The sequence below is a fragment of the Neofelis nebulosa genome, chromosome 11 (genome assembly GCF_028018385.1).
Source record: "Neofelis nebulosa isolate mNeoNeb1 chromosome 11, mNeoNeb1.pri, whole genome shotgun sequence".
Lineage (NCBI taxonomy): Eukaryota > Metazoa > Chordata > Mammalia > Carnivora > Felidae > Neofelis > Neofelis nebulosa.
The window spans coordinates 683,573-705,346 of NC_080792.1; the positions used below are offsets into that span (position 1 = coordinate 683,573).

At 59.2% G+C, this 21,774-nt stretch overlaps 1 protein-coding gene across 4 annotated transcripts in view; it reads right to left on the reverse strand.

The window, feature by feature from the left end:
* NFATC1 (nuclear factor of activated T cells 1) overlaps nucleotides 1-21,774 on the reverse strand; it is a 107,345-nt gene that overhangs the window by 15,432 nt on the left and 70,139 nt on the right. For 3 of the 4 annotated variants that reach the window (XM_058691753.1, XM_058691756.1, XM_058691755.1), the window contains exons 9-10: nucleotides 16,078-16,460; nucleotides 15,771-15,966 (exon numbers count right to left, since the gene is read on the reverse strand). In XM_058691753.1, coding sequence (XP_058547736.1) covers nucleotides 15,771-15,966; nucleotides 16,078-16,460 — 579 coding nt within the window. The remainder of the gene's footprint in view (nucleotides 1-15,770; nucleotides 15,967-16,077; nucleotides 16,461-21,774) is intronic. The other variant, XM_058691754.1, reaches the window with a different exon arrangement.

Consider the following 21,774-nt stretch of genomic DNA (forward strand, 5'->3'; position numbering starts at 1 on the left):
GCCGAGCCCGTGGACTTCTCAGAGCCACCCCGGCGGGGAACCCATCGTGATGCGGACCGCCGGCCGGGACCTGCCCCCGGTTTCCAGCCCAGCTGTCTCTGGGCCACGGCTCTCAGCCCCATCAGAACCATCTGCCCGTGTCAGGGGCAGAAAGGACAGAGGGGCCGGACAACAAGGCTTTCCCTGGGGTCTTGACAGGTCTGTAGCCATTTCCACAACAAAGAGCTACACGGGCTAGCCGGAGGAAGTGCACAGGTCCGGGGTCCCAGGCTTCTTCCTTTTGGTTTGAAGGGTGCTGCCCGTGCGCGGGTCCCACTTTGGGCTCTCAGGCCCAGCTGCCCGCTCTGAGTGACCAGCCAAGGCCCCAGGTGGCAGCCAGGCTCCCCTACATCTGTGTGGCCAGACGGTGTCTCTGTGGCACATTCCCCCTTTCCCCCCTGCGGTGGACTCGGGCTAGAGCCAGACCTGAGGCAAATCACAGGCGTTTCTGGACGCCACCGAGGGCCATCAACTGCCACTGTCCTCCGGGCCCACTTCCTGCCGTATCTAAACTAACAGCAGCTGTGGGGCCTGATAGGGCCGAGTGCTGGGGAAGCCTGCACCCTTGGGTGGGAGAGAGGACGGCCGGGGGGCTGATAACGCCGCCCCCAGGCCCGATGACTGCATCCTGCACTGTCTGCCCCATTTCAGAACAAAAGAACACCGGCCGCTGGCTCTGCAGCGACAGCGTGCGCCCAGGGCGGGGAGTGGTCTGGCTGACTCGGCCCATTGTGCGCAGTATCAGGCCCTGATTAGCCGGGGTCCCCTGGGCCCGATAAGGGCGGATGTTTCAGAAAGGAACAGGCCTTCTTTGTTCTGTAGTGTGTGTAAGTGTCCGCGTTATAATCTGCAAGGAAGGAAGAACCCTGCTTCAAAATTCGAGCAGAGAAAGGTACAGGGACTCCCAGCTCCGTGCACCCACCCGACATGGAAACCGATGGACAGGCTGCATGCCCGACGGCGGGAAATCGAGGACGTCGCCACGAGGCAACCAACGGAGCGGCCCCTGGTACCACTCACTGGCCGTGTCCCCCAAAAGGTCCCTACGTCGGCTGAATAGGGGATAATGTGGAAGCACACGCAGTTTTGCGCCCCCCCCCCGAGAAATTCGACCGCCAGCATTGTGTTTATGCCACATACAAACAGAATTGTCTCCCAGCTGTCCTTAAGAAAGGAGTCCGAGGACCGTACGTGTTCCACAAAGGAAAAACCGTACGTGACACACACAAGCCTTCAGCTTCAAAAGAGCCGTTCTGCCTCTGGCATCGAGTGTCTTAACAAACGTGGGTGACTTTGGAAGGAAGCTCCTTAAGCCCCGTAACAGATGCAGACCTAAAGCCATCCCTGGAGGTCTGGCTCTTCTGGACACGTTCACACGGACGGAACCACGTAACAGGGGATGTTTGTGTCCAGCTTTTTGACTCGGTCTTGTGTTTTCCAGGTGCACCACGCTGGAGTGTGTGTTAGCACGTCAATCCTCCTTCTGGCTGAGTAACACTCCATCGTCTGGTTGTGACATGCCTTTCCCGTCTGTGGTCCAGGGGCTGGACACTCGGTTGTCTCAGATGTTCGGGCGTTAAAAATAATGCTGCTGAGAACATCTGCACGCAAGGCCTTGTGTGGACGTCGGTGCTGACTTCTCGTGGGCAGATACTGAAGCGTGGAATGGATGGGCCACGGGACACAACTGTGCTCCCGTTTCCTCTGCCTTTTCCCAAGTGTGCCGCTGCCATTCTTGCTTATCAGACTCCCTCCACTGGGTACAAAATCACCTCCGTGTCGGTGTCACAGCTGCCCTCCCTGGTGACTGACGACGTTGAGCATATCTGCACGTGCTTATTGGCCGTTCACACGTCTACTTAAATCTTAGATGCCAGTTTTTGTCTAGGCTGTCTTCTTATTGTTGAGATAAGACTTCTGGTACATTCTGGATACGAGCCCTCGATCAGATACGTATTTTGCAACTATATTCTTTAGTCGATTGTTTGTCTTCTCATTTTCTGAATAGTTCTTTCGAAGCAGAATAAAATTTGCATTTTGATGGGGTCTCATTTGCCCCTTTTTAGATATTGGACTAGGTTTTTTGGTATCATATCTAAAAAATCTTTGCGTAATCTAAGGTCTTGAAGATTTTTCTCTTATGTTCTTTACTACGTGTTTATCGTTTTAGCTTGTACATTTAATTCCAGGATCAATTTTGAGATTTTTGTGTACGGTATGAGGCTACAGGTGCAAGTTCGCTCTTTTGCACGTGGATGTCTGATTCTTCTGGCGTCATTTGTTAAAAAGGCTATCCTCTGCCCCAGTTACATGGCTCGGCATGTTTGTTAAAAATCAACTTACCATAAATATAGGGATTTCTTACCTCTAAATTCTGTTCCGTTGATCCGTATGTCTTACGCCAGTGCCACGCTGTCTTCATCGTTGTAGCTTTATAGTAAATTTTGAATCGGGAAGTGTGTGTCCCACTCCGTTCTTTGTTTTTAAAATTGTTTTGGCTACTCTGGATCTTTGAAATTCCATATGAATTTTAGGATCGTTTTGTCATCTGTCATGTTACTGAAAAAAAGCAAAACCAAATACCTGCTAGAATTTTGATAGGGACTGCACTGATTCCGTAAATTAATTCCATTAATTCCACTGTGATGAGAATTAATCCTTTAAAATTTACTAAGGCTCGTTGTATGAATAGAAAATGTACCCTGGAGAATGTTCCACCCGCATTCCACTCTGCTGAGTGTTCTATCCATGTCTTTTGGGTCAAGCTGGTTGACAGCACTGTTCAATTGTTCTACAGCCTTCCTGATTTTTTGTCTAGTTATTCTGTCCATCACTGACAGCGGTGTGGTGAGGTCTGCAGTCATTATTTTTAGATCGTCTTTCCGTTTATCCCTTTAAAGGTACCGATTTTTGTTTCATGTTTTACGCAGGCGTTTTTAGGTGCAAACATATTTAAAATTATTGTATCTTCTTGCTCAATTTACATTTCACTCATTATAAATTGTCCCTTTTTGTCTCCATCAACATTTTCTTCAATTTTTTTCAAGTTTATTTGTTTTAAGGGGGTTGCAGAGAGAGAGGAAGAGGGTGACAATCCCAGGCAGCATGGAGCCTGATGCGGGGCTCGAACTCACGAACCATGAGACGGTGACTGGAGCCAAAATCAAGCGTCAGACATAAATGACTGAGCCACCCATGCGCCTCGACATTTTCTTTGGTCTTAAATTGATTTTGTCTCCAAATCTCTTTTGGTCACTGTTTGCTTGGTATATCTTTTCCATCCTTTCAACCTATTTGTGCCTTTAAATCTAAAGTATGTCGTCTGTAGACAGCACATAATTGGGTCCCGCTTTGTTTTCTTTTCCCTAATCCCGTCTGACAAACTTTACCTTTTTATTGGAGTATTCAGTTCATTTAAATTTAATGTAATTTTGTTGTAGGAATTACATTTGCCATTTTGTTGTTTGTTTTCCATGTCTTGGGGCGGGGGGGGGGGGTTGTTTGTTGTTTTTCTTGTTTCCATGACCTTTCATTACTACCTTCATTTGTGTTAAATATGTTTTCTAATGTATCACTTTAATGCTTTTTTTGTTTGGTTTGGCTTGGTTTCATTTACGGTGTAAATTTTTCAATTAGTTTTTGTTGTGGCTCTTCTAGAGATTATAATATACAGCTTAATTTAAAGCCTTCTAGTTCAGTCTAATATTAACTTATTCCTAATAACATAGAGAACCTTTGCTTTGATACAGCTTCCTTCCCTACCATTCCCTTTCTATTACTGTCACACAAATGACATCTTTATATAAGCCAATCAGAATAGTTTTGTAATTTTTGTTTTATGTATTTTCTTTTAAACGAGTTTGAAGAAAAGAGTTTTGAAATATGTATGCTGTCTTTTTAATTTGTCTACAAAATTACTTTTTACCAAGTGCGTGTATCTGAGTTGCCAACAGCCGAGAGGACTGCCTTCAAAACGTCTCCTAGGTCAGGTCTGCTGGCAACAAAAATATCCACATCGTTGTTTACCCGGGAACAGTTTTATTTCCCCATTTAAAAAAAATTTTTAATGTTTATTTTTTGAGAGAGACAGAGACAGAGCAGGAGCAGGGGAGGGGCACAGAGAGGGGGAGACAGAATCCGAAACAGGCTCCAGGCTCTGAGCTGTCAGCACAGAGCCTGACGCGGGGCTCGAACTCACAAACCGTGAGATCATGACCTGAGCCGAAGTCGGACGCCCAACCGACTGAGCCACCCAGGCGCCCCATTTCTCCTTCATTTTTAAAGCTAGATCTGCTAGCTATTGACTTCTTGGTCAATGGTCTTTTCCTCTGTGACCTCTGCGATTGCTAGTGAGAAGTCAGCCACTACTCTCGTTGAGGACTCTGTGTCCCTGGGGGCTTGTTTCTCTCCTGTTGGTTTCAGGATTGTGTCTTTCCCTTTGACTTTCGACAGTCTGATCTTCATATATTTTTCCTACCCCTTTCTCTCTCTCCTGTCTTTCTTGATTCTCAGTATGCCTATTTACATGTTTTATGGTTTCCCACACATTCATTTTCCTTTTTTCTTTCTATTCCTCAGACTGGATAATCTATAGACATTTCTTCAAGTTTGTTGACTCTTTTTCTCTGCCAATTCCAATCTGCCTCTGAGCCTCTCTAATGAACTTTTCGTTTCAGTTATTGTACTCTGCAAGGAGAGAATGTCTACTTGGTTCTTTAAAAAACTTTTAATCTCGTTATGGATAATCTCTATTTGCTGAGATACTGTTGTCATACTTTCCTTTAATTATTTAAACAGTTTCCTTTAGTTCTTTGAACAGATCTCCAGCCGCTGACTTAAAGCCCTTGCTGCTAAGTCCAACAGCTGAGCCCTCTCAGGGACACTGTCTACTCTGGTGCGTTGTTTCTTCCCCGTCTGTATGGGACGTATTTTCAAGTTTCTTTCCAGGTTTCGTAATGTTTTAGTTGAAAACTGGGCATTATAGATAACATATTGGAGGAACTCTGGAAGCAGACTCCTCTGCCAATAGGGTTTGCTCTTTATTTCCCCCTTCCCTTGCTGCTGTGTATGTGATGACTTTTCTGGATGGATTCTGTGGATCCTGTATTCTCTGTAATGTGTGGCTACTAAGTTCTCTATTCCTCTTTGAAAACCATGTTTTTATTTTGAAGCCTGGCTTCCCAAGGGTCACCCTCAGGTTAGCAGGGTTAATGGTCAGTCGGGAGGTTTCTTTAAATGCCTTACATCTCCACCTTCTGTTGATGAGATCGAACTGCAGGCAATCCCCAAGTCAGCCTCAGCATCCACTTTGCTTCCGCACAGGGTCTCCAGGCCAGCCCGCGGCGAACGACCCAGTCCTTTCTTTCCCCGGGTCTTTCCTGAGCATGTGCGCGTCTGTGTGCACACGTGCAGTCTCCCGTCCCCGGGAATATGTCGGGGCTTGTCAACCCCGCTGCGGTCACCTAATGTGGCCAGTCTCCCGCTGGCCCCCGTTGAGACCCCAGCTTTGGCAATCTCCCACAAGCGTGAGTCCAGCCGTCTGTGTTTTCCATCATGGCCCGGGAAGACGACCCTTCCAGGGAGCTTCACCACCAGTCAAGACACTGTTTGCGCTTCGGGGCAGGGTGTTCACAGAGCCCCACAGACGCCAACGTCCTTCACGGTCTGTGAAGTTGCTGTCTTTCCACAGCTATGCTCCAAGGAGCTGGGGGACGCGGGATGGGAGTAGCCCCCGCTTACACCATCACAGACCCACTCTTCTTCGTGGGTCCGTTTTTTCTCGAGTAAATGCTTTTCAGTTTGTTCCGCCTCTTCGGTGAATTTCCAGATTGTGAAATGATTGATTTGGTAGCTCTGTCAGTATTTTTGTTGCTTTCTTTGGGAGTGCTGACCCCGTGAGGCCCTCTCTCCAACACTCTGCAAGTCCTGTCTGTCTTGGCATCCTTTCCGAGCTCTCAAAAAGTGCCTCCGGCAAGAACCAGAAGTTCTCCGATGAAGACACACCACGGTCCTCCTGGGTTTGCAAGGCCCACGCACGCTTGCAAGCCAGACTTTCAAGCAGGACGCTTTGCACGTCACGTGTCTAGTGGGCGGAGATACTCGTAACGGAGCAGACCCTGGTAAAGAGGCCGCACTTACACCACAGCTGGCAGATCCCCGTGGTGCTCCTGGCCTGTCACTTGTTCAGTGTGATGTGAGCACATTAGCCAACCCGTCTGCGAGCCCCGTCTCCCCTGCCGAGTGTGGCCAACACTGGCACTTCTGGCCACGGGTCTGTTCCAAGGCTGAAGATGTGAACTGAGAGAACGTATGCAAACAGTCAGTCTGAAAAGCACCGAACGCCGTACTGTTACTGGCACGTGGGTTCTCTGTTGACAATGATGCGTCATGCTCGGTCGGGAACGACTTTCTCAGTTCCGACGGGAAGAATGTTGCTACAATTCCAAGCATCCGTGTTCTTCTCTGCCTGAATGGGACGGACACCCATGAGCCAGTGACTCAGTGTTCCTTAGGGATCCGTAGGTGAGAATACACTTTTCCGTCAGGAAGATCGCTTAAAAGTGTCCATGCCTAGCCGTCTCTTTGCCTGCAGCTCCAGGAGCAGGAGAGCCCAGCGCCCGGCCTGAGTTACAGAAGAGTCTGGCTGCTCTTACAAAAACACAGTTGTCTGACAGATGTAGACAGAGCCCTCCGCTGCCCTGGTCACCACTCTCCCCAAAGAGACGCCAGGCCCTGATGGTCGATCGCCAACCGTGCTTTTTGAATGTGGCTATTATGCTCTTAAATGCTTTGCCTTACAGCTTCACGCTCCGGTGACACGGCACAGTGGCGTGCTATTCGCAGGCTCACAGATCTGAAGGTATCTGTAAAGAGCGCTCATTCTCAAGTAGGAAAGCGCCGCGAGCCTCAGAGAAAGAAAAGGCACAGAGCCCAGGCCCGAGTCGTACAACTTGATCTGTGGCAGAGACAAAGCCATTTAAAGAACTCTCAGAAAGGTGCCCTGCTCTCTGCAGGAGGAAGTCAGAAAGAACCAGCATGGCAGTCATGAAATGCTCGTCCACGCACACTCTGCGACTACTCAGAGCTTGCCCGTGACAAAGGACAAAAGTACCACGAGCACGTCCCATGCTGCCCACAAGCACAGTCACGTCCGGGCATCAGCTGGCGGGTCCTCTGCGCTCCTGCTGTAAGTAGATGGAAGGCTGCTGAGCTCCATGGCGGTCTTGGGCTCTTCCCTTTGCTTTCCCTCTCCAACTCCATTTCTTCATCTCAAGTTAATACTAAGAGGGAAACGAGCTAAGGCCCGTGACGGCGAGGAGAGGCGGAAATATCACTGATGGCAATCCCACGGATCCCCCTCCAAGTACGCAGAAAGCAGGCAGACTCTAGAACGATATCGTCATCAGAAACAAGATAACTCAAAGCACTCCATGCTTGCAGGTAATGTCTATACCAGGTAAGAATGGAGGAAAGTGCCCAGAACCTCACCGACACCGGAGCTCCCACGTCCCACGAGCTGAAGGGCCCCTCGCCCGCCTGGCCCCGCGGCACGTCGGAAGGAGCAGATGCTCTGACGTCACGGCCCGACGGGTTACGGGCTGGGTGCCGGTCTGTGTCTGCACGCTACTTCTAGAGGGCCTTCCTCAGCAGGCCTCCCGGACCCCCCGCTCTCTTTCCCCTCTTCTTTCACGGAGGCCCGGCCTCCTGACCACTGCTGCCCTGGGGGTCGGCCGCAGCGGGTTCCCAAGGGGAAGCACACACCTTCTGAGACAGCGGCAACACGGGGCTGGGGCGCTGCCCACGTCCACTCGAGAGACCCTCGTCACACTGACCAACAGTCTCTGCTAGTTGCCGGGTCACACTTCGGTTTATCTGGACAAAGCCTAAAATATTTACACCAACGTCTGCGTATCTGACCCCCACGAGGCGCGCCGTCCCTTGACGCACAGCTCCGCACACACACGGACCGAGGGCCCCGCGAGGAGCGCGCGCGGGTCGGAAAAGCCATGGCCCTTTGAGGCGCTCCGGTACCTGGAAGTGACCCGTTAGAGGCTCTGCTTCTTGGGTCAGCAGCTTCAGGCCAGGCCTGGGGGACTCACTTCTGCGCTGGGAGGGCCCTCTGCGGGGTCTCCAGAGAACCCATTCTCAGAGCCTGCAACCCACCAACAGCAGACCCTGTCTCCAGTGGCGTGGGGCGTAATTTTTATGCCTCGAGACTCCGAGGTGCACATCCACGTGCATGAAGGACTGACTCTAATGAATCATTTGCGTGGCTGAATTCATTCTTCTACCCATCACGCAGTAGCCTCCATCCACGGTATTAACGACTCGCGTGTTTGATCACCGTGATACAGACTCTTTCCATCACGAATGGAATGGGGGAGGCCCCAGCCTTGGGTGCCAAGCCAGGTCAGTAAAACTTTCCATGAGGAAAGATTCTGTTCTCTCCCAGAGCAGCTTGGGCTGAGGGAAGAGGGGGGAGCAGAGCAGGGGACTCACAGCCCAGACTCGGGCAGACACGATCCTGGCCGCCTGGTCCACCTGCTTGTTGTTTTAATGACATGGAGACTTCTGGAAGGCTGAGCGCTGCTGGCGGGGACTGAAAGGGCCGATTGTGGCTGAGGCTGCAGGGCGGGCGGGGTGACAACGGGGGCGAAGGCGCAGACACACCAACGCCTCGGGAGCAAGCGCGTCAGCAGCAAAGCTCAAAGGAGGTGCCCATTTCTGCAAAAGCAGTTCTTGTGTGGGTCCTGTTCACATAACACGCAGTGAATGCCGTGTGCTCCAGAAACGCGTAGGGTACCTTTCCAAAGGCCGTGGCACACGGACAGTTACACGTGCGCGTGTGTGAGCTGCTCACATTTTCGCCTAAGCCACGGACAACCCGTTACCGCAGGGGGTGCACGGCCACACAGCTGCCTTCTGCACACGGGGAACTCACAGGGTCGTACCCCAGAAAGGGCTCCTGGCTAGCTTCTATGGCCGATTTAAAGAAATCTACATTTGAAATAGCACAAGGCCCATAACATGGATCTTTTAAAAACACATGCCTGTGATTCTGCCATGATTGAGAAGTCTAAATCGAGAGCTTAAATCCTATGAATACTGTTGCACCAAAGAACAAATTATAACTGAAGGGCCAAATACTTTTACGGGCCAAATACTTTTGAAACAAAACCTGAGAGTAGAGACAACTGAAAAACAAATTCTAGAAAAAAAAAAAAAAAAAAAGTTGGGATTCGTTTTCAGGCCAGTTCTCTTACGCTTACGTTATTCTTTAAGACAAACGGAAATCTGTAACGCGTTAATCCTCCCAGGTTCCAGGGCGTCGCTCTGCAGACAGAGTAGGTCACACGCGAGGGGCGGTCCCAAGCGTGAGCCGCCCTGGCAGCGACGTTTACGTGCCGCAAGTGCCCCAGACTCCCGGAGACTGGACAGAAACCCCGTTCTTGACTTTTTCATTACACGCTCCTAGAAAACAAAAATAAAACCCAAACGAAACGCCAGCGGAGAACCCCAAAGCACCCGGTCCCCGACTTCTGAATGGTGGTGCAGAAGCCAGCATGCCATCATCGCCCGATGTAATTACACGAAGGTCAGAGCTTTTGCGTGGCCCCAACAGGCGAACACGAGAGCTCCAGAAAGCTCTGCTGGTCGGAGGGAAAGGCCGGGATGATCGTCACCGTGCTCCCCGCTATCGGATTTGTCACCATAGGGGCCGGCACGTGCAGGCCCTCCACCGACCAGGCCCTGTCCGCCCACGGGGCCCTCGGAGAGCCGTGTGGGAGTCCACGGTGCCCGTGGGCCTCTAGGAAAAGGCCTCACTGCCACCAGGTTGTCACGGGCCCACAGTTCCACTGTCCCATGGCTTGCTGGTCTCCCCGGAAAGTGGGCGTATCCCCCCATCACAGCCGCCCCAGCCTCCCCGCTGCTGGCTGCATAACTGCCCAAGACTAGGTGTTCGCTCTTTAACTTCAAGGCCACTTGAAATCAACGTGTCGGGTTTTCTAATTTAGGTTTTTACTGTTTATTCCATTTCCAGGCTACAAATTCAGACCAGAGACAGAGGGAAGATGCACCTGGCCCGGCCACCACCACCCTCATCGTCACAGCTGCCCTTGGGCTGAATCCGCGACACTGGGTCCCATTGTCTTAAGACACAGGGTGAACAAAGCGCAGGGCAACTCACGCCTGGTCCAGGGCAGTGTAATCACCAGTAATTGGGGTGGAGGGCGTGTGGGGAAGGGGAGGCACACGTGCACTGGGGGGAGGGGAGGCACGCGGGGGGAGGGGAGGCACGTCTGGGGTGGGCGTGGGGGGGAGGGGAGGCACGTCTGGGGTGGGCGTCGGGGGGAGGGGAGGCACGCGTGGGGTGGGCGTGGGGGGGAGGGGAGGCACGCGTGGGGTGGGCGTGGGGGGGAGGGGAGGCACGTGTGGACTGGGGGAAGGGAGGCACGCGTGGGGTGGGCGTGGGGGGAAGGGGAGGCACGCGTGGGGTGGGCGTGGGGGGGAGGGGAGGCACGTGTGGGGTGGGCGTGGGGGGGAGGGGAGGCACGTGTGGACTGGGGGAAGGGGAGGCACGCGTGGGGTGGGCGTGGGGGGGAGGGGAGGCACGTGTGGACTGGGGGAAGGGGAGGCACGCGTGGGGTGGGCGTGGGGGGAAGGGGAGGCACGCGTGGGGTGGGCGTGGGGGGGAGGGGAGGCACGTGTGGGGTGGGCGTGGGGGGGAGGGGAGGCACGTGTGGACTGGGGGAAGGGGAGGCACGCGTGGGGTGGGCATGGGGGGAAGGGGAGGCACGCGTGGGGTGGGCGTGGGGGGAAGGGGAGGCACGCGTGGGGTGGGCGTGGGGGGGAGGGGAGGCACGTGTGGACTGGGAGAAGGGGAGGCACGCGTGGGGTGGGCGTGGGGGGAAGGGGAGGCACGTGTGGGGCAGGCTTCGGGGGGAGGGGAGGCACGTGTGGGGCGGGCATGGGGGGGAGGGGGAGGGGAGGCACAACTAGGTTCAGGGCTGCAGCTCCAGGGGGTGTTGGGGGGCTCCCGTGGGCCAAGGCGGGGGAAGCGCCAGCAGGGCAGCTGCTCAGATGGCAGCGGCCAGCAGGACCCCCGGCCCCAGGTCGGCTGTGGTGGGCGTGGCCCCTCTCCCACCCAGGCGGTACGCAAGCTCTCTCCGAACCTTCCCTCAACCCGGAAGGGGCAGAGCGTGACACTGCCCGTTTGGCAAGTTAATTCTCTAAAACCCCCCTCAGGTGAGCTGTTAAAATGGGTGCTGGCACAGGATCAGGCTGTTGGGGCAACACAGGTCCTGCAGGCTTGCAGAGAGCCTTCTGAGTCGAGGCCCGCGCCCGCCCACGACACCTGCGTGCCCTCCCCTCGGCCCGCCGGGAGGGCGCCTGTTTGAACCTGGCCCTAGACGTCCCTCGGCATTCCGATGGGGGGCTCCGGGCTCAGGTGCCGTGCCCGCGACGTGGGCCTTTACCCTGCATTAAACCGTCTTCCGACCACGTTCGTATCGTGGCTCTCGTGAGAGCGTCCTGGGTTCCAGGGAGCCAAGGCTGCCATGGAGATCCTGCCTCCAGATCCTCCCGAGAGCCCGTGCCACCTGAGTGGACGGAGTCACTCACCCAGGCACGAGGACACGGCACTCTGTCCTCACTCGGACCGCAAGAAGGGGCTGGGCGCACTCTGCCTCCTAACGGCCTGTGGGCGCATAGTCTCCAGCCACACAGAGTGACGATCGTTCCATCCGCTTTCCTGGTGGCGGACGAACACCTGGGCCAGGCCACGTGTGTGCCCGGACTGCCAGGGAGAAGCTGCAGAGCCCGCAGCTCTCGGTGCTTACCTCCCGGGCCTGCGTGCGTGGCCAACTCTGGCCTCTAGGCCTAGAAGCCGCGCTGGAGGGAAGCCTGGGCCGGTGTGAGGCTGAGCCCCAGGAGCACGGTGTGTGCTCCCCACTGGCCTCCGTCAGCCTCAGGAAAGGCGGTCCCAGGTTCGTCTCCTCCACCCACCACCGGTTCTGGAAGGACCCAGAGGGGGACGTATCAGGGCCATTTCTGTAAGGGGTCCGAGTCTAGCGTCTACTCCTCAGCTGCTCAAGGTTTGAGTGAGGACCACCAGGGCAGAGTGGGAACAGCACGCGTCGGCGTGCGCGAGTGAAAAAGCACGCGTATTTCTATAAACACGTTATCTGCTTGCTACGGAGGCTTGCAGTGCCCTTGCCTTCACCGCGATCCCAGTTCTGACCAAAAAATAACAACAACAACAAAAATAACAATAAACATCTCCCGGGAACGCTCTCATGAGCTAAAACTGAAAAGCTTTGTTTATAGCCGGCCTCGGATTATGGGGCCTTTGTGGAAATAAGGGCCCACAAATCCAGCCCCAAACGGAGGCAGAGGGAACGTCTTTGCGTGCAGCCTCACGGGCCGGCTCTCAGAGCCACTGCCCAGGGGGCCCAGGACCACAAGCACCACCAAGAAAGGCCAGTGGGCAGACGGCTGCTGTCAGGGGGGCAGGGCTGAGGCTCAGAGCAGGAGGAGATGCCCAGGGAGACCGAGGCAGGATGTTTGGATGAAGAAGGAAAGATCCCTGAGAAAGTGACCTCACAAAGCGGATACAGGTGTGAGACTACCCCCCCGACCCCCACCCAGTGAGGGTACAGCAGGTGATGACGGTGGGTGGGTGACAGGCAGTGCGGGAAAGGTGGGGTAGGCGCCATGGAGGGAGTCAGGCCAGGACTGGGAGCCAGCCGGGAGGTGGTGGCTCCTTGTAGAGCGTGGCCCCAGAGCCCTGCTCCGTGAGCGAGCACCAGGCTGACGGCTGGGCCCCTGCAGACGGGAGTCAGTGCTACGCGTGTGCGGCCGGCGGCCCCGTGGGACCAGGGGCCTGGAGGAGGACCCCCCCCCCCCATCAGCTCTGCCCTCCCCACCAAATCCAACACCCACCCAGGTGAGCTCTAGTTGGGCGGCGCCCAGAGACTCGCCGGGGCCATGGCACCCTCTTGAGAACAGATCCTACACCTGTGGACTCACCGGGCGCAGGACACCCCCATCACACGCACCTCCCAGGTGGCCCCTACCCCCTCACCCCTAACAAGACCGCCTCTGACCTCAAGACACTCGGGCAGCAAAGCCGACTGGAGAGCCTGCCCGGCCGGTCTTCTGTGCTTTCCCGAAGGCACTGGAGATTCGGCCAAGACCCTCGGGCCCTCCCGGCCCCAGGGCCAGGCCAGAACCTCCCGAGACCGCACGGAGCACTGAGAAGGCAGGCAGGGAGCTTGGCCGCCTCGGGCCTGATGGTCCTCAGGGGACCAAATGCAGCACAGGTACCCACAGGGACCTGGCGCCACCTCCCACCGGTGATAAACCTCCTGAGGTTGCCGAGGGCAGCTGTGGACCCAGAGTGCGGTTCTGAAGGACGGATTGCCGGCTTCTGGGGTGTCCCTGAGAGCTCGTCAGGGCCTGCACCTCAGGAAGGAGAAGGGACCTGGTCTCCCGTAGGAGCCGGCAGGCACACGCCACAAGGGGGCTCCAGGATTGAAGGTGGAACGTTTATGGAACAAAAGTACCTGAAAGCTCGTAGCCTCAAGTTGGGAATGGAGAAGCCGGGGCAGGCCCCGGGTCACCCCAGCAGACAGAGGGCAGGCCCCGGGTCACCCCAGCAGACAGGAGTCTGCAAAACCCTGGGTCACCAAGCCAAGGGCAAACACTGGTGCTCAGAGACTGGGGCTGGGGTTGCACTGCCTTGAAGGCTCATGGGTCCCCCTGCCAGGCTGCACCTGCCGGTTAGGTGGGACAGGCCCATAAGTACCGTCCGCTTCTGGAACAGCAGCATCAGAAGGGAACACTCTTCCGACAGGATGCCTGCAGCTCTGCCACAGGGAAGCCCGTATGATAGGAACAGTGAAAATGAGACATTCACTGAAACAGCTGTGGTGAGAGGGACGAGCCTACCATATTTGGCTGTTACTTTTAGGGATGACGACTAAAGAAGGCTGCAAGGCCTTGACCATGGAGGCTGGGGGGCATGTGCCCAGCACTGCCCCGAGCTCTCAGCCCCACCTGAGTCCAGCAGCAGGGGACATGCACATCTGGGCCCAGTAAAGCTTCTACCCGAGGAGGCAAGAAGCACCGCAATCCACGAAGGGCCTGTGGACCCGTGGACCCACTGACCGGGCCCAGCACCCACTCCCAATCCACGCAGGGACCGTGGACCCATGGACCCGCTGACCGGGCCCGGCACCCGCTCGCAATCCACGCAGAGCCCATGGACCCGCTGACCGAGCCCAGCACCCACTCGCAATCCACGCAGGGACCGTGGACCCATTGACCAGGCCCGGCACCCGCTCGCAATCCACGCAGGGACCGTGGACCCGTGGACCCGCTGACCGGGCCCGGCACCCACTCGCAATCCACGCAGGGACCGTGGACCTGCTGAGCAGGCCCGGCACCCGCTCGCAATCCACGCAGGGACCGTGGACCCGCTGACCAGGCCCGGCACCCGCTCGCAATCCACGCAGGGCCCATGGACCCGTGGACCCGCTGACCGGGCCCGGCACCTGCTCGCAATCCACACAGGGACCGTGGACCCGCTGACCAGGCCCGGCACCCGCTCGCAATCCACGCAGGGCCCATGGACCCGTGGACCCGCTGACCGGGCCCGGCACCCGCTTGCAATCCACGCAGGGACCGTGGACCCGCTGACCAGGCCCGGCACCCGCTCGCAATCCACGCAGGGACCGTGGACCCGTGGACCCGCTGACCGGGCCCAGCACCCACTCACAATCTACGCAGGGCCCGTAGACCCACTGACCGGGCCCGGCACCCGCTCCCAATCCACGCAGGGACCGTGGACCCATGGACCCGCTGACCGGGCCCGGCACCCGCTCGCAATCCACACAGGGCCTGTGGAGGCACTGACCGGGCCCACTGTACCGAGCAGACCACGGTGCCGCTGGACACGTGCCTGAGCCCCCAGCAGTCAGGTGAACGAGCGCGAGTGTGCCACCTGCCTGCACCGGGCTCAGGCAACACCTTGTCCTGCAGGAAAGAGAACTCTGCGGAGCGATCGCGCTAAGAACAATGGGGTATCTTCTGCCCTCCTTGTGTGGACAGACCCTAGCACGTGGACTTGCCTGCCACCAGCCTGACTGCAGGTGTCCTGAGGGCCCTTCCCTTCCGAACCACCCTGACGTGGCACGCTGGATGATGAGAGAGCCCGTGTGCTTGGCGGGGGGAGGGGGGGGGGGGGCGGGTGGGTGGGGAGGGTGGGTCCCACACAGGGGGCTGTGAGTCCCCGTTCAGGGGCAGCCCGGCTCCTTATCACCCTTCTGCCAGGCGCCTGACCGGAGCGGTGCGCCACAGAACGTTCACCACTTTCAGCTAAGCCGCCGTTTAAACATCATTCACTCAGCCCGGGAGGCCCTTAAGGTGCTAGGAAGCAAGAAAGCTTGACCCGAAGCCACGTGCCGGGGCAGCCTCTTCAAACAGAACTTGTTCCGCCTGGTGCCGCGTTGGTCCTGCGGGTCTGCAGCCACCGGCACCACGGGGACATCCAGGCGGGGTGACGGAGCGGAGCCGCGCGGCAGGCAGCACGCGACCTGCAGGACGCGCCCGGAGCGCGGACACGCGCGCCGGGCGCGCTCCCCCGCCGGGTGGCTGAGGCGCACACCCCTCCTCGTCACACTCACAGACACGGCGCCAGGCTGAGCGCACCTACGGCCACGGGCACTTACCGTCGTCCAGGTACAGCTGGTCCAGCTCCTGAGGCTCTCGCTTGACCGTTACGGGAAAGGGAGCCAGACTATGACTACTGTCCTCACGCACCTCGGGCAGCGGCGGGGGCCGGGGGGCTGCAGACTCGCTCCTCGGAGCCTTCGGCAGTCGGTGCTGCTGGCGGCCCATCTCGGATGGGCGGGTAGGGCTGCAGGACTGCAAACAGGTCGGCTCTTGGGTACCGGATGGTGGTGAGGAGGAGGGGCTGTCAGGACAGAGAGCTGGCCGGAGGCCCAGGGGACAGCCGCTGCTCAGCCGTGCACTCACCTGTGGTTGCAGCAGGGCGGGGGGCGGCTGCTGGGGGGGCCCAGGGTGCACACCCACAGGCCTTGGCGTCTCCCGAACGGCGAGCACCCCTCCGGCCGGCCGCTGAAGTCCAAGGTGACCGTGGCCCTGGCTGGCCGTGCCCTTGCCGTAGGCAGCGGAAGACAGGTCGTGGAGCTCCTGGCCAGTGCCGGGTGGCGGCGACACCACGGTGCTTCTCTGCGGACAGGGTGGGAAGCCGGCCACCAGGCAGGAGCCCGGGTCGGGTGGCACCACGAGCTGCTGGCTGAAGCGTGGCTGCGGGAGCGGGCTCAGGCCCTGGCCCCCTGGCCCACAGGTCAGGGCGGGCTCGTGGTCATCTGCGGGCTCTGTTTTTATGGTTGGAGCTGCAAGAAGGAAAGGAGAGGAATAAACACGGGCTGCGGACGCCGTGATGGGTGGGGGATGGGGCGGGCTGTGGCCAGGACGCCCTCACAAAATAAACAGCGTCCCGAGTCCCCGTGCGTCTCCGCCTGGTTCTCCCACCCAATTAAGAGGAGGGTGTGAGTCACCGTCTCCAGAAAGCTGCAGCTGGTTCTAATACTGAGAACACTGTTTTGCTTGGAATCCCCCCCAGCACTAATGTGCTATAAAAATCCATTTGCAAACTGCAGTAGAAGCTTTGGACCCAAGGGCCCGCGGATTTGTAGCAATCAAAGCGAAAATTTTAACTTGGATGTACAACCGCCTTCCTCCTGCTACCGACGCCCTATCTGATAAACGTCTGCACGGTCGGTGAACTCGAACACGCACCGAGGTGGCGCGGAGATGTCCGGAAACCCCGAGAGAAACGGTCCGCGACTACACGGCGGGGGGAAGCCTCTGACGTGCGGGGAGAACGCGCCCACCCAGGCGGCTCCGTGGGGCAGCCGCCTCGGAGCCACAGGCCACCCCGGCCACGCAGCCGGGGTGCGGCTCTGGGCCGTCCCGTCCCCCCCCCCGCGCCGGGAAGCGGGGCCGTGAGGCAGACAGCAGGACAGCGGCCCGTCCTCTCTGTCAGACCTGGGCCACACGGCGCAAGCGGCTCCGGCTTCCAAAACGGGGCGGGTGTGCTGTGGGTTTTCGCGGGACCCGCTCCGTCCTCCCACCTTCCCGCATCTCCTGCCCCCGCGCGCTCCCCGGGCCCCGCCTCCTCGCCTGTTCCCCAAAGCCGGCTCACGGCGCACCGGGTGCCGCGACGGTCATCCACGCGGCCGAAGGTCTCCTGGGTGAGGGGCTGTCTCGAGACCCTCCCACCCACCCTCCCCTCTCTTCCTAGGAGGCGGACGCGTGAGGGATGCATGGCGGTGGGGTCTGCCGCACGGGGGGAACCAGCCTGTGGGCCGCGTGGCCCCGGCCCCGGCCCTCACTAGAGCACGTCCGCGCCCCGAGAACTGCCGGCTGCCGTGGACGGCAGGGCCGCTTCCTACGCAGCAGCACCTGCGAGGCACGGCCCTGAGGTGGTGGCGGGTTCCATCTGATCTCCGTTCGAAGACGGCGCCCGCGCTATGTGACCGGCAGGTTCCCGGGCGTCTAGTTCCCCTCAGGGCCGCCAAGTCCTGGTGCTCGGCTCCCGGGGCTCGCCACAGGATCGCTCTCTTTTGCTTCGCGTTTTTGGGGGCAGGAGGGCCGGACAGAGAGCAGCAGAGCGAGGGGTGGCGTTCACACCGGGCACCGTGGGGGCGCCGGGCAGGTGTGCGTCAGCCGCGTCTCCCCAAGGGCCGCTACACGCGCACAGCTCTTGCACTCTTGCCGGGTGAGCGCACTCTCTTCCACGGGACCCGGGGGGCAGGGCTCTGGTTGCGGGCGAGGCCCAGCGCGGGGGCATCCAGAGAAAAGCGCAGTTGGCCGCAGGAGGGACCCAGGAAGCGCAGCTCTTCTCGGGGTGGCGTTGTATCGCCGCGTGTCCATCACACGTGCTCTGGGCCACCGTCACGGGTCTCTGGGAGGAGCCAGGACCCGCGAGGGCCTGGGTGCGCGTGCGGAAGAGTGGGCCCTGCTCCTCACGGGGGCCACAGTGCCCCTGGCCCAGGAGTCCCCGGCTGGCCCCACCTGAGGCGCAGTGCGTACCTAGGCTCCAGCGTCCGTGCGCGTGTGTGGGAACAGTGGCCGTGTCGGGTGGCCCCTCAGAAGCCCTCGCGCCCCTGGGGACTCTCTGTTAACTTCCGTCCACCCAGCAGTGGCCACCACTGACTCTGGAGCTGCCGTGGCCGGGGTTTCTGCCATCGAGCCCCTCCCACCCCCCCCCACCCCCCAGCTGCGGGGCCTCCGGCTCGGCAGCCTGCCTCTGGGGAGAGGCTGTGCCGTGCGGCGCGGCCTGACGCGGCCTCCCCAAGGTGGGGCGGGGAGCTGGACCTCCAGCTGCCCCGCGGCTAACAGGGCACAGTGCTGGGCCCCCGCTCACGTCACACCCAAAGTGCCGGGTGGCAGGGGACGAGGCCTGCAGGGTGACAGTGTTCCCAGGCAGGACCGCCCCGGCCTGCTTCCCGCACACTGCGAATCCGGAACGGCTCAGGCAACAGTCAGGCCCAGAGAGGCAGACAGGCCTTCACCTTCTGGCGGGGCCCCAGGAACTCGGTCCAGCGGCGACGTGCCGGCGAACGAACGGCGGAGGTTAAATTCCGAATTCGCTGGGTAGCTTTCAAGTTCCTGATCTTGAGAACACGTACATGTCTGGCGGATTAAATGAAACCCTACTGGGACTCTGTCTTCACCGCACTGGATTTCTAGCCAGGCACGGGGCCCGCCCGTCTCTCCCGCGAGGTGTCCCCTGAGCTCTTTAAAAACTCCTATCCCGTCTGCACTGAGCCTCAGAACCGCACAGGCAAACCAGCTGCCGGGAAAGGCCGGCCAGCGCGACTCAGCCGCCACGGAGGGATGGGGCTCGGTGCGAGCGGCCAGAACCGGGGACCCCGGGAGGCTGGTCAGAGGCCCGGCTGCCGCCCTCAGCGGGCAGGGGCGAGCTGGGGTCTGCTGGCTCGTGCATGCTGTTTATGACCTGTTTAAGGCCTCCCGGTGGCACCGGCATTAACTCCCGTGTCACCGGGCTCCCCAGGACCTTCTGGAAAAGCTTTCGCAGCATGAGGCCTGCCCCACAGGACACGGGTCACCATCCAATGGTGTGGGGGGCAGTGGAGAGCCGTGGCAGGACCGACGCCATGGGGCTGGACCGCACCCCGTCCAGCCAGCCTGGCCCCCATGGGCTCCTCGGTACTGCGGTGCCCAGTGCCCACGTCCCTCCTGTGTTTGCAGCCGAGACCCCACCAACCTCATGAGGTGGGCCTGACCTCTGCCTAAAGCCCCTGGACAGGCTCCCTCAGGGAATAAACTGACATGGCGGCCCCCCCTGTGCTCGAGGGCCCCACACGGGCCAGGGACCACGGGTCACAGAGGAGCCACCAAGAGAGAGACCCCGGGGCTCTGGGCCGGGGGGGTGGGAGCCACGGGAGGAGAGGCCCGACCACAGGCGAAGGGCAGCAGACACAGGGGCGGGTGTGCTCTGGGAACCAGGCCCGGGACGCGGGACATCCACGCGGCAGCCACGGTTCCCGCCGTCCCCGTGGCACCTTCAGGGGCTCCAAGCATGAACATCCGGCGTCTAAATCACACTTCTTGTGTTGGATTTCAAAGGAAATGCGCGTCCTCGCTGTAAATCAGAGCAAGACGCCGCCTCCTGTTTCCTATTAGCGAGGGAAGAAAGGGGCCGCGCGGGGCCCTGGGCGGTGCGGAAAGCGCTGGGGGGCCGCGGCCACGGCAGAGGGCAGCTTCCTTCCAGACCTGGCACTTGTGTGATGCCATGTCTGGTTCCTTCCCGCCGTCCACCTCGCTGGCCTGGGCGGGGGGCCGGGACAGGAGGCGAGTTTATAATCCAGATTCGTTACAGCAAACGTGCCAGAGATTAGTGTTAATCTCGAAGGCGGCCGCCGCTCACAAAGCCTGTTCTCACGGAAGAGGTGGGGTGCCGCCCCGGCCGTGCTGGCGTTCACACCCCGAGCGCAGCGACCGCGTTCTGCGGAGGAGAGAGCACAGACGTCCCCTCGGCCCCCCGAAGCCGGGCACCCCGTGCCCTGGCAAAGGGCGGCTGTCTCAGGAGGGGCTTTGCCCCCGAACAGGACCTCTGGTCCCCAGGCTGCAGCGCCTTCTCTCCTGGGCCGTGTGGCAGGCATGCCTCTCCGCAAGGACCCCACTCCACCCACAGCCCCTGCAATGGCCATCTGTGGGCCAAAGACCATTGCAGAACATCCTGGCCTGGCTCGAAGAAACCCCATGTCTGGCAAATGGGCCCGACCCCCCCACCCCACAGCAGTGGCTTCCTGTTCCTGTGGGCAGAGCAGGGCCCTCCTCAGAGCCCCAGGTTAGGTCAGGCGGGGCTCAAGGCAGTGCCGGCCACCTCCCTCGAATCGCTCCAAGCAGATTCCCTGCTGCTCGTCAGGTTCGGGTGCTTTGGGGCATCCAAGCACGGGCCCCGTGGCCTACACGTGGTTCGCACATGGGCGGTGCTGTTGTGTCTCACACAGGAGATCAAGCAGTGAGTGTGCGCCTTGCTCCGCAGGGTGGGACCCAGGGTGGACACGTGGGTCCCCAGGCGTGGCCGCCCCATCCCACCCCATCCCACCCCATCCACCCCATCCACGTGCCCCTCGAGCGGAGTGCACAGTGCACACACCCAGCCAGGCTCACGGTCTCCCCCGAGACGGCCAGGCCTTCGGGTCAGCCACTCCCTCTCACCTAGGGATTCCATGCAGGTGCCAAATGGCTGCCACTGACAATTTCAGCAGGTGATGTAGCAGGACCCAACAGCAGGGTCAGGGCTTTGGCCCCCAGGCAGTCCCTGACCCCCAGGACCCCTCCTGGATGGAGACGGTCGGGACCTGGATGGAGAGTGGCCGGGACCAGCTCCCACAGCTGGCCCAGAGCAACGTGATGGGACTCCCTCCAGAAAACGCTCAGACCATCCCGAGGCCTGTGAGCCAGTACGGACACATGTGATGGCCTCCCCCAAGCGGACAGGGGGACACGGTCCCCTCTTACACCAGACCAGCCGTCCCAAGTCTTCCCCATGTCCTGCCCATGATCAGACACACCCCGTCCTCTTGCTGAAGAGCAAAGTCGAGCAATTCAATTTCGAGATGCTGTTTGGGCCAACCCTCCAGCTCAGGGGCCCGAGAAGACAAAGGCGCTTCCCGTTTGTAATGGAAACGTCGGGGGCACTCCGCACCCCCCCATCAGCACCTCAGCTACCTGAAAGCAAAGCCGTTCTTCGAGTCCTGGGTCCCCAAACAGCAGCGGTCTCGTGGCCCCAGCACCTGACCCACTACTCAGATTCCGATTAACGAAGCAGGACACGAGTTGTGAAATGCTCTCCAGTCCCAAAGCTGGTGAGCAGAAAGCACAATTCCCATCTGTGCCTTTCCTTTTAAATATTCCTTCCTAGATGTGCGGCCTGCTGCACACACGGAAGGGGGGACGAGAGGCCCGTACCTCGGGGAGCACACACGGACGGGGGGCCTGAGTCCTGCAGTGACCCACGGGCTGCACAGTCACTGGCTAACTGCCTAAGTCCTATGGGCCTGCTTCCCTATCCCCAGGACAGAGTCCCACCTACCCAGCAAATGGCAAGGGGGCCACATGGGCAGTCCGCGTGCGGGGGCTACTGGTGCGTGCCCCCATTTGCAAACCCCT